The sequence below is a fragment of the Heterodontus francisci genome, chromosome 2 (genome assembly GCF_036365525.1).
Source record: "Heterodontus francisci isolate sHetFra1 chromosome 2, sHetFra1.hap1, whole genome shotgun sequence".
NCBI classification, from domain to species: Eukaryota; Metazoa; Chordata; class Chondrichthyes; order Heterodontiformes; family Heterodontidae; genus Heterodontus; species Heterodontus francisci.
The window spans coordinates 175440536-175453436 of NC_090372.1; the positions used below are offsets into that span (position 1 = coordinate 175440536).

Here is a 12901-nt window from a genome sequence, read left to right on the forward strand (position 1 = left end):
TGATATCATTCTGGAGTCTACAGCTATCCTCTTCAGTATCAATGACACCACCAATTTTTGTGTCTCAGCAAATTTGCCAATCAATTGTACTGAAGAATTGTGCTCCAGAACTAGCCACACCCCTATCCAAGCTGTTCCAGTACAGCTACAACACTAGTATCTACCCGGCAACATGGAAAATTGCCCAGGTATGTCCTGTGCACAAGAAGCAAGACAAATCCAAGTAACGGAAGGAGTGACGAAAGTGCTCATCAAGCGGCACTTGCTCAGCAATAACCTGCTCGCTAATGCTCAGTTCGGGTTTTGCCAGGGCCACTCAGCTCCTGACCTCATTACAGCCTTGGTCCAAACATGGAAAGAAGAGCTGAACTCAAGAGGTGAGGTGAGGTGAGAGTGACTGCCCTTGACATCAAGGCAGCATTTGACCGAGTATGGCATCAAGGAGCCCTTGCAAAACTGGAGTAAATGGGAATCGGGGAGGGGGGGCAGTGTTGGGGAGACTCTCTGCTGCTATGAGTCATAGCTAGCGCAAAGTAAGATGGTTGTGGGTCAATCATCTCAGTCCCAGGACATCACTGCAGGAGTTCCTCAGGGTAGTGTCCTAGGTCCAACCATCTTCAGCTGATGTGGTCAGAAGTGGGGATGTTTGCTGATGATTGCACAATGTTCAGTACCATTCATGACTCCTCAGATACTGAAGCAGCCTGTGTCCAGATGCAGCAAGACCTGGACAACATTCAGGCTTGGGCTAATAAGTGACAAGTAACATTCACACCACACAATTGCCAGGCAATGACCATCTCCAATCTCCCCTTAAATGTTCAATGGCATTACCATCACTGAATCCCCCAATTTCAACATCCTGGGGGTTACTATTGACCAGAAACTGAACTTGACCAGCCACATAAATATTGTGGCTACAAGAGCAGCAAGTAACTCATTTCCTGACTCCCCAAAGCCTGTCCAGCATCTACAAGGCACAAGTCAGGAATGTGATGGAATACTTTCCACTTGCCTGGATGGTGCAGCTCCAACAACACTCAAGAAGCTTGACATCATCCAGGGCAGCGGTTCAAGAAGGCAGCTCACCACCACCTTCTTGAGGGCAATTAGGGATGGGCAATAAATGCTGGCCTAGCCTGTGATACCCACATCCCATGAACAAATATTTTTTTTTTTTAAAAAGCTTGCTGTCTGGCTCCAGAATGTGCTGTTCTAAGAAACTATTCCAAAAACATTATGAACTCCTCATCTAGGATACCTTTGCCAATTGGTTTTTCCCAGTCTACATGTAGATTAAAATCCATGATTATCGCCATACCTTTCTGACAAGCTCCCATTATTTCTTCCTTTTATACCCCATCCTACTGTGTGGTTACTGTTCAGGGGCCTGTACAGCACTCCCACAAGTGACTTACTGCCTTTCTCTTTCATCTCTACCCAAACTGCTTCTACATGAATTAACACAGTGACCCCTCCACCTTTTCCTAGCTTCCTATTCTTCCTAAATGTCATGTACCCTTCAGTATTCAGGTCCCAATCCATGTCATCCTGCAGCCATGTCTCTGTAATGATCATCAGATTGTATTTATTTCTATTTGCGCTATCTGTTCACCTATTTTGTTTTGAATGCTACGTGCATTCAGAAACGTTATTAGTTTTGTCCTTTTTTTATTTTTGTAACCTCTAGCCTTATCTGCTGATTTTACTTGGATTTGTACACTCTGTCCCTTCCTGTCATAGTCTGTTTATCATTTCCCATATAAATACCTTTCTCTCTTGTCTCTACTCTTTGACCACATCTTCCCAGATTTGATCCCTTGCCCCCACTATTTAGTTTTAAACCCTCCCTACTTTCCTAGTTATGTGGCTCCCTAGAACACTGGTCCCAGCACCGTTCAAGTGTAACACATCCCAACGGTACAGCCCCCACTTTCCCCAGTATTGGTGCCTGCGCCCCACAAACCAGAACCCACACCAGTCTTTGAGCCACGCATTCATTTCTCTAATCTTATTTGCCCTATGCCAATTTGCACATGGCTCAGGTAATAATCCAAGGATTAATACATCCACATAGATTACAAGCATCTCAAACCTGTTTAACAATTGCAACGGCTGAGGTTCCTCCACTACTGTCTGCTCGGTCCCTTCTCCTGCCTCACTCATCACACCCTCCTGTCCCTCACCGCTGACTAAAACAGATGACCCTATTCTAAAGGGTGTGACCATCTTCTGGTACAAAATGTCCAGGTATCTCCCCCTCCTTGATGTTGCACAGTGTCTGCAGTTCAGCTTCCAGATCAGTAATCCTGATTACTGCTTACACTTTCTGCAGACGTGTTTGTCCTGCATTGCGTTGGTGTCCAGAAGATCCCACGTTCCACAGCTGCAACACAACGCCTGTCCTGCCATTGTTACTTATTTTAGTTAGTTATTTTCTTAATTATTTTCTTAATTAACTTAGAATAATTCCTATTTATACTATTTACTCTGCTTATTAAATGCTAGTACCACCTACTCCTAAGTTTTTTTTATTTTTATACATTTCTTAATTACACTGGTATGTGTTTTAGGTATTTTAAAGTTTTAGTTTTTATTTATAGATCTTCCCAACCAACTGTTTTTCCACTGTACTGAAGAACGATCCAAATACTGGAGGGTGAAAAAAGGAGCACCTCCTCCCCCCTTCACCAAACTCTCCACTCACCAAACCCATGTCTGCACTCTATCTCTAGATGTTTGTAGAAGTCATGTAGGACTTCTTTAATGCCCTCCGTAGTCCACTGGCCTTAATATTCAAGTCAATGACAGGAATTTTCAAATTTCTTTGCAACCTCTTTCAAATTTCTTTGCAACCTCCCTGCAAGCCCCTCCCATCCAAATAGAGAGGCAGTAGAGACTGATTAGAATCTATAACTACTTTCTGGGCCTCTCAGTCAGTCCTTAATACTTTGGTTGAGGGTTATTCCATTTTGCAAACCCCCATTCACGAAGCATTCACTGATTTGGACTTGGCAAATATACAGGGACATGTCTAGTACTGACAGTTGGTAAAACACTCTTATTCTAGATTTCTCTGTTGGGAAGTCCAGAGAAAGGAATTAAAGCTAAATTTAGGAGTAAAATCAGGAAGCACTTATTTCATACAAAGGGTAGTGAAAAACTGGAATACTCTTTGAAAGGCTTTGGGCACTGAATCAATTGAAATTTAAGACAGAGATAGATTTTCATTAATCAAGGATTTCAAGGGATATGGCTCATTAGGTGGGTAAATGGAGTTGAAGTACAGATCAGCCATGATGTAACTGAATGGCTTACTCCTGTTGATTTTAGGAACCTCCCTCCTGCGGGGTAGGTGTGGAGAATTGGAATTAATAAGCCCTGCTGAGTTAAATCATGCCTACAGCCTAGTTCAAAACATTTTTAGATTCCAGTAATGTCATTGATTGAAGGTCATGCCTAGATTTTCTGCTTTCAGGAATTTGAAGTGCAGCAATTGAAACTTCGTCCACACCAAGATGCACAGCTAACCCTAGTTAATCAAGCCTCTACCTCATGGACATATTTAAATGCCTGGGAGTGGATTCAAGGTGTTGACTGGAGCTCTGTTGCAGCAGGCATTAAAGACCCTGCCACACCATAGCAGTGGCAGCAGCCTCGAAGCTGCTGATACATGTAGTGCAGTTTTGAAAGCCTCCCATAATCTGTGCCAACAACTATTATTCTGCAGAAATTCAATACCCTGCTATCATAGCAACACTAGATACCGGGGCCATTCAGGTAATGAGTTCAGCAGTGCTAGAGTACAAATTACAGGAAATACCCCGAATGTGTTTTCTTAATTTCTATATGCTTATAATGCACCACTTGGGGGACAACCTAAATAATGGGAGTGTAAACAAGCAATGCTTAAACATTGCACTTAAATTTCTCATCATTTAGTTTCCAGAATTGCACGCTCTAATAATGAGACGCTTCAGTGCGGATGGTGATGTGGATCAGGCCTGGCAATATGTACAACTGGTAAGGAAAGTGTAAAACAAATCTATATATCTTTTTTAAAATGTCAATGCAGGGTAATGCTGGCAAGGCTGCATGTATTGTTCAGCTGCAGATAATGGGCTTTAAATAACTGCAGTCCTTGTGCTGCAGTCCCAGTCCTTGTCCACAGTGATGTCAGGAAATTCCAGGATATTGGCCCAGCAAAGTTCGAATAGAGATGTGTCCCCAACTCGGCATCACGAACAACTTGAAGGGAGAAGTTGAAGTTGGTGATCACAACATGGGAATATTGGTGCTTTAATCCTTCTAATGAAGGATGTTCAAGTCTTGCAATAACCTGTTTGTTATTCTGACCATCCCATTCCATTATCAGCTGCCGACTTCCTAATCTGTGCGGTCAGTGATAGCAACCGTCTGCTACTAACTTAATGTGATCATCAGGTCACACAACTGTTTAAGTTAGTGTCATCCATTCTTCACTTCCTTTGCCAGTTCAGAGATTCGTTACTTCTCTACACACCAAAGTAAGCCACATACTATAACAAGTGTTACCAGTTTAGTAATTTGTGATCTAGCAACTTCTCTGTATGCCACAACATCTTACAATCAATTTTCTCAGGGATTAGCTCCTCTGTGCCAACCAAGAGCTTTCATTACTGCACACATGCTTACCGTGACTGGAGGGAATTAACCCCACACTCCTGTCAAAACTTTCCTACAGATCCCGATCATTTCAGATACTTTGTGTCACACGAGCAGGAAGTCGCTAGGCAAGTCCTGCTACAGTTGCCAGTTTGTAAGAAAATTAAAATAACACTAAATATGGTTGTAACATGGAACAGTTATGTGACAAGTCGTAATATAGGTATATTATACACAATATTCAAAACCGTACAAACAAGAGAAAATATTACCTTGTTCTCGGGTAGAAGGAAGAAACCTCATGGATTCATGTTGGAGATATTTACAAAGATTCATAAGAAATAGGAGCAGGAGTTGGCCATTTGGCCCCTCGAGCCCGCTCCACCATTCAAATAGATCGTGGCTGATCTAATACCTCAACACCATTTTCCTGCACTATCCTCATATCCCTTTATCTTCAATATCTAGAAATCAGTCTTGAACATACTCATTGACGGAGCCTCCACGGCCCTCTGGTGTAGAGAATTCCAGATTCACCACCCTCTGAAGAAATCTCTCCTCCTTTCAGTCCTAAATTGCCTACCTCTTATACTGAGTGTGTACCCTAGTTCTAGACCCTCCAACAGGGTAAACATCCTTCCTGCATCCACCCTCTCGAGCCCTATAAGAATTTTGTATGCTTCAATGAGATCACTTCTCATTCTTCTAAACTCTAAATTCATGAGTTAATAAAGCCCCTGTATATAAAGAACCTTGTCACATAAGCATGAGTGGGTTGTTTACAACTGCTAATCATCTTTACACAAGACATTGGAATATTAAGGGCCTTTCTCAGCATCTCATCAAGTTTCAAACATTCCAATGGCTTTGGCTTTAAAACATTTTTGTACTTGACTAGCTTTGAGTGATTTCTGTACTTGAATCCCTAAATCTGTCCTTCCAGTTCCTAGTTTCTCACCATTTAGAATTTTCTTTTTAAAGTGGATGGCCTCACTTCCCCAAATTGAACTCCAATCTGTTTTGACTACTCACGTAATCTATCAATGTTCTTTTGCAACACTGTGCTTCCATCTAGGCTATTTATTGTGTCACTAGCATACTTGGATCTGCTGCTCTATATTAATAAATAACTTGGAGAGAGTCATAAGTTGAGGCCCCAGTGCAGATTGCTGGGGAACATCTAATCACACCCTGACAATGAGTGCATATCCCTTATCCCTACATCCTAACCCAGGGGTCTGCAACCTGTGGCTCCCAACCTTTTCCAGTTGGATTGCATTAACTTTAAAAAGTCTCATTGTCAAGGAAAGTAAGAGCTGTGTTTTTATTGTGGGGATGTAAAGCTAATTATGTTGCACTTTACAGTTTCAAATGATTATTTTAATTAACATCTTGCTCTAAATAAACCTGTTCCAATGGTACAGCTACAACATTATAGATGCCTTTAGTTTGAGAAATGGGTTTTATGGTTGTGACCATTGTTTCTAATTTAGCTGAGACAATTTATTCAGATGTGCTAGCTTATTTTAAAATCATAGCCAAAATATTCTTAATTCTACACAAGTTTAAAACAAACTCGATGGCGTTAAACAATTATCAAGTCAAAAAAGTGATTAGAGTTTGGTCTATTTTAATTGTTTATTGATGAATTCAATATGTATTTTGTATTATATATACAAATTATACATTCTACCAGACATTGGGCAATTTGCTAAGTCAGTGTGCCAGAGATCACCATCACCATCCCTGGCTATGTCCTATCTCACCAGCAGGACAGACCCACCAGAGTGGCGGCACAGTAGTATACAGTCAGGAGGGAGTTGCCCTGGGTGTCTTCAACATTGATTCCAGACCCCATGAAGTCTCATGGCATCAGGTCAAACATGGGCAAGGAAACCTCTTTCTGATTGCAACCTGTCACAGCCCCCACCCCTTGACTGATGAATCAGTACTTCTCCATGTTGAACACCAATTGGAAGAAGTGCTAAAAGTAGCTAAGGCACAAAATGTACTTTGAGTGGGGGACTTGATTGTCCATTATCAAGAGTGGCTTGGTAGCACCACTAGCAACAGAGTCCTAAAAGACAAAGCTGCTAGACTGGGTCTGCGGCAGGTGGTGAGGGAACCTAGAAGAGGGAAAAACCTATGAAGAGGGGCATGAAAAAACACTGGCGGGTAAGATAAAGGAAAATCCCAAGGCATTTTATAAGTATATTAAGGGCAAGAGGATAACCAGGGAAAGAGCAGGGCCCATTAGGGACCAAAGTGGCCATGTGTGTGTGGAGCCAGAGGACATAGGTGAGGTTTTAGATGATTACTTTTCATCTGTGTTCACTATGGAGAAGGACGATGTAGGTGTAGAGATCAGTGAGGGGGATTGTGAGATACTTGAACAAATTAGCATTGAAAGGGAGGAGGTATTGGTGGCTTTAGTGGGCTTAAAAGTGGATAAATCCCCAGGCCCAGATTAGAAGTAACCCAGGTTGCTATGTGAGGCAAGGGAGGAGATTGCAGAGGCTCTGACGCACTTTTTCAAATCCTCTCTGGCCACAGGTGAAGTGCCAGAGGTCTGGAGGACAGCGAATGTGGTACCATTGTTCAAGAGTAGTAGCAGGGATAAACCAGGTAATTATAGGCCAGAGTCTAACATCAGTGGTAGGGAAAACATTGACGGACAGGATTAATCAAGGATAATCAGCATGGCTTTGTCAGGGGGAGATCATGTCTAACAAATGTGATTGAATTTTTAGAGGAGGTGACTAGGTGTGTAGATGAGGGTAAAGCAGTTGATGTAGTCTACATGGACTTCAGTAAGGCTTTTGATAAGGTCCCGCATGGGAGATTGGTCAAGAAGGTAAGAGCCCATGCGATCCAGGGCAATTTAGCAAATTGGATCCAAAATTGGCTTAGTGGCAGGAGGCAGAGGGTGATGGTCAAGGGTTGTTTCTGCAATTGGAAGCCTGTGACTAGTGGTGTACCACAGGGATCGGTGCTGGGACCCTTACTGTTTGTAGTGTACATTAATAATTTAGACGTGAATATAGGAGGTATGATCAGTAAGTTCGCCGATGACACAAAAATTGGTGCTGTTGTAAATCGTGAGGAGGAAAGTCTTAGATTACAGAACGATATAGATGGGAAGAGCAGTGGCAAATGGAATTTAATCCTGAGGTGTGTGAGGTGATGCATTTTGGGAGGACTAACCAGGCAAGGGAATATACAATGGATAGTAGGACCATAGGAAGTAGAGGGAGCTTTGTGTATTTGTCCATAGATCACTGAAGGCAGCAGCACAGATAGATAAGGTGGTTAGGAAGGCATAGCATTTAAGAGCAGGGAGGTTATGATGGAGCTGTATAAAATGCTAGTGAGGCTACAGCTGGAGTACTGTATACAGTTCTGGGCACCACACTATAGGAAGGATGTGATTGCACTGGAGAGAGTGCAGAGGAGATTCCCCAGGATGTTGCCTGAGCTGGAGCATCTCAGCTATGAAGAGAGACTGGATAAGCTAGGGTTGGTTTTCCTTAGAGCAGAGAAGACTGAGGGGGGACCTGATTGAGGTATACAAAATTGAGGGGCATTGATAGGAAGAAACTTTTTCCCTTAGCAGAGGGATCAATAACCAGGCGGCCTGGATTTAAGGTAAGGGGCAGGAGGTTTAGAGGGGATTTGAGGAAAAACTTTTTCACCCAGAGGGTGGTTGGAATCTAGAACTCACTACCTGAAGGGGTGGTAGAGGCAGGAACACTCAACATTTAAGTATTTAGATGTGCACTTGAAATGCCATAGCATACAAGGCTATGGGTCAAGTGCTGGAAAATGGGATTAGAATAGATTGGTGCTTGATGGCCGGTACAGACACGATGGGCCAAAGGGCCTGTTTCTGTGCTGTATAATTCTCACTCTATACTTGCCTCATCCTCACCAATTTACCTGTTGCAGATGTATGGCAGTATTGGTAGGAGTGATCACCACACAGTCCTTGGAGACGAAGTCCTGTTATCACATTGAGGATACCCTCCAGGGTTGTGTGGCACTTCCACTGTACTAAATGAGAGAAATTGAGCAGATCTAGCAACTGGGCATCAGCAACAGCAGAATTGTATTCAACCACAATCTGTAACCTCATGGCCTGGCATTTCCCCCCACTCTACTATTACCATTAAGCTGGGGGAACAAGCCTGATTCATTGAAGAGTGCAGGAGGGCATGTCAGGAACAGTACCAGGCATACCTAAAAATGAGGTCAGTCTGGTGAAGTTACAATACAGGACTACTTGTATGCCAAACAGCAGAAGTAGCAATGTAATGGACAGGACTAAGTAATCCCACAACCGATTAGTCAGATCTAAGCTCTGCATTCCTGCCCCATCCGGTTATGAATGGTGATGGACAATTAAACATCTACCAGGAGAAGGCTCCACAATACCCCCATCCTTAACAATGGGGGAGCCCAGCATATCAGTGCCCAGTGAAGGCATTTTGCATCCATCTTCAGCTAGAAGTGCTGAGTGGATGATTCATCTCTGCCTCCTCCTGAGGTCCCCAGCATCATGAATGCCAGTCTTCAGCCAATCCAGTTCACTCCACGTGATGAAGGAACAGCTGAATAAAGGTCTGCTAGCTGAACTGAACCCGACGATATCTCGGGTTCAGGTCGGGTCGGAGACACAGCAAGAATTGCAGGTAAGTGTTAAAAGTTTTTTTAAAAACTTCCCTGAGCTGCGAGTCCGGGACGCCAAGCAGGGAAACTCGAGTCTGCACAGTGAGCGTCTATGATGTCATCATGCTCATGCTGTAGCTTCCTGAAGATTGGGAGTTGGTCGGGTCGGGTGGAAAATGGAGAGACTAGGCTCCAGCTTGGGTCCGACGTGGTTGTCTGGTTCGGGTCAGGTTTCTTTTTGTGACTTGCAGTCCTTTATGGCTGAAGGCACTGGCTACTGCAAAGGCTATGGGCCCTGACATTACCTTTTTGTGCACAGGACATACCTGGGCAGTCTTACACGTTGCCAGGTAGATACCAGTGTTGTTGCTATACTGGAACAACTTGGCTGGGGGCGCCGCTAGTTCTGGAGCACAAATCTTCAGTACTATTGCCAGAATGTTGTCAGGACCCATAGCCTTTGCAGTATCCAGTGCCTTCAGCTGTTTATCAGAGTGAATCGGATTGGCTGAAGACTGGCAACTGTGGTGCTGGGGACTTCAGAAGGAGGGCAAGATGGATCATCCACTTGGCACTTCTGGCTGAAGATGGATGAAAATGTTTCAGCCTTGTCTTTTGCACTGATGTGCTGGGCTCCTCCATCATTGAGGATGGGGATGTTTGTGGAGCCTCCTCCTGTTAAGTGTTTAATTGTCCACCACCATTCATGACTGGTTGTGGCAGGACTGCAGAGCTTAGGTCTGATCTGTTGGTTGTGGAATCGCTTAGCCCTGTCTATTGCATGCTGCTTCTGCTGTTTGCGATGCAAGGTCCTGTGCTGTAGCTTCACCAGGGTGACACCACCTTTTTAGATATGCCTGGTGCTGCTCTTGCCATGCCCTCCCTCCTGCACTCATTGAACCAGGGTTGGTCCGCCAGCTTGATGGTAATGGTAGATATGCCAGGCCATAAGGTTAGATTGTGGTTGAATACAATTCTGTTGATGGTCCACAAAACCTCATGGATGCCCAGTTGGATCTGTTTGAAATCTAGCCCACTGAGCACAGTGGTAGTGCCATACAACATGGTGGGTACCCTCAGGGTGAAGACAGAGCCTAGTCTCCAAGGATGGTGCGGTGGTCACTCCTATCAACACTATCATGGACAGATGCATCTGCAACAAGGAGATTGATGACGATGGGAGTCAAAGTAGATTTTTCCTTCACTGTATGCCAGAGAGCCAATCTGGCAGCTATGTCCTTTAGGACTCTACCAACCATTAATCTGATTTGTTTCTACATCTAGTAATTACAGGAACTGAAATGGTATATCAAAGATTGACCAAACTCCCATGACCTGTATTCAATGAAGTTAAATTTTCTAGCAGTTTAAGGGGATCTATTCAAGTTGATGAAAACTAGCCCTAAATTTCTATAACATTACTGTGTCCTTAAACTTTGACTATGGTTTCTTAGTCATTCTCGACTGTTCCCGAGACTGAATCTGGCAAATTGTGAAACTGAATTTAATATTATGCCTGGCTTGTTACCAGAGTTGAGACCAAGGTAATCACTCAACTAACTCAGATCCTTGTTCCATCTGAGACCTGGTGCTCGAGCTGGCCCATAGCTAAATACTAAATATAAGACAAGCCTAACATCCCAGATTCCAGCATCCACTATCCTCCCACTGGCAACATGGACCAATTTGGGACAGATGGGTGAGGGAAGCCGGGAGACAGAAAAGAGAAACAGCAATACGGATGTTAGTGGCCCAGCTGAGGTTCAGAAAACCTGATCACCCTACCATCCCTTTCCCCATCAAATAAAATACATCAATACTCCGTTGAAAACTAATGAAGCAACTTCTGAGGGAATTTACACTGGTGGGGACATCACTATCAAGTTTAGAAGAGCATGGGTAGCAAACTGGATATGTTGGGCCTGAGGAGACCAACACAAGGAAGTACCCCCTTCGATCTCTTTTCTTCCCCTCCTTCTCCCCCCCCCCCCCAACCAGTTGAAGGACTGTATAATTGTCACTTTTAATGGTGTGAAGAGAAATGTTGCATATCCCTTTTTAAAAAAATGTTTGTAGAATTACCACCTTGCCACAATGGACGTGAAGTGCTCAGATATTGCTCCTCAATCATAAGTGGTGTTCAGTCATGTGACATCAACCTACACATCACTAAGTTTGGTTTCTGCCAGAACTACTTGCCTGGATAGATGTAGCAGCAATATTTAAAGCTAAACACTACAGAACTGAGCAGTTTGCTTGATCATTGCCACTGGTCTCTATATCCAACCCCTTCATCACTGGTGCAGTGTGGCTAAAGTACATATAATTACAGGATAATAAGACAGTGAGCACAAACATATGAACTGATCAGAAAGCCAGCATGAATATGAAGGGCAAGTTATGTCAAATGAACCAAATTAAGAGGTAAATCTCAGGTAAGGGAGTGTCTGTCATTTGTGTTGTCAGCCAGAGGCAGACAAGCTTCCAGAAGAGACTGCTGGATAAAATTAGTACATGGAATTGGAGTCAATCTGTTGCCCTGGGTGGAGAATGGGTTAGGACAGAGTCAGCAACCTTTTACTTGGAGTCTTTGTAAAAGTAATTTGCCTAAAATCTATTAACCACCAGCCACACACTGGGCACTTCTAAACCAAGTACTACTTTTTGTGAGATATGGGCAGTGCAAGACCAGTATTTATTGCACATCCCTAATTGCTCTTGAAGATGGTGATAATCTGCCACCTTGAACTGCTGTAGTCCTTAGGGTGGAGGTACACCAACAGTGCTGTTGAGTGTAGTAATAATGTCATTAGTAATCCAAAGCCCCAGGCTAATGCTTTGGGGACATGGGTTTGAAACCCACCATGCCAGATGATGGAATTTGAATTAATTAATCAAATTAAAAAGCTCGGCTACTGGTGATCATGAAACCATTGTTTAATGAACCAGATGGGTTTTTACATGTCCTTTTTAGAGAAGGAAATCTGCCATCCTCACCTGGTCAACCTACGTATGACTCTGGCCCCATAGCAATGTGGTTGACTCTTAACTGCCCTCTGCAATGGTATAGCAAGCCACTCGGTTGTATCTAACTGCTGCAAAATCTAAAGGAATGAAACCAGACAAACCACCTGGCATCGACCTAGGCACTGGAAACAAGGGTGAACCCAGTCTCATTGACCCTGCAATGTCTTCCATACTAACATCCTGTGGTGCTTGTGGCAAAGGTGGGAGAGCTGTCCCATAGACTAGTCAAGCAATAGCCTGACCGTCATGGAATCATACCTTGCAGACACTGCCATCACTGGGTATGTCCTGTCCCACTGGCAGAACAGACCCACTAGACATGGCAGCACAATGATATATACTTGGGAGGGAATTGCCTTGGAAGACAGGCTGATGCTATGAGACTTTATGGGGTCTGGAGTCAAACATGGTCAAGGAAACCTACTGCTGATTATCACCTACTACCCCATCCCACCCTCAGCTAATGAATCAGTGCTTCTCCATGTTGAACACCAATTGGAAGAAGCATTGAGGGTAGTAAGGGCACAAAATATACACTGGGTGGCTCAGTCGCACCACTAAATCC

General features: G+C 43.7%; 1 protein-coding gene across 3 annotated transcripts in view; it reads left to right on the plus strand.

Moving 5' to 3' along the window:
• Positions 1–12901, plus strand: part of pdss1 (prenyl (decaprenyl) diphosphate synthase, subunit 1) — a 43646-nt gene that overhangs the window by 29640 nt on the left and 1105 nt on the right. For 2 of the 3 annotated variants that reach the window (XM_068014023.1, XM_068014029.1), the window contains exon 10: positions 3943–4023. In XM_068014023.1, the coding sequence (XP_067870124.1) occupies positions 3943–4023 (81 nt within the window). Of the gene's footprint in view, positions 1–3478; positions 3781–3942; positions 4024–12901 lie in introns of those variants that run through there. The other variant, XR_010969133.1, reaches the window with a different exon arrangement.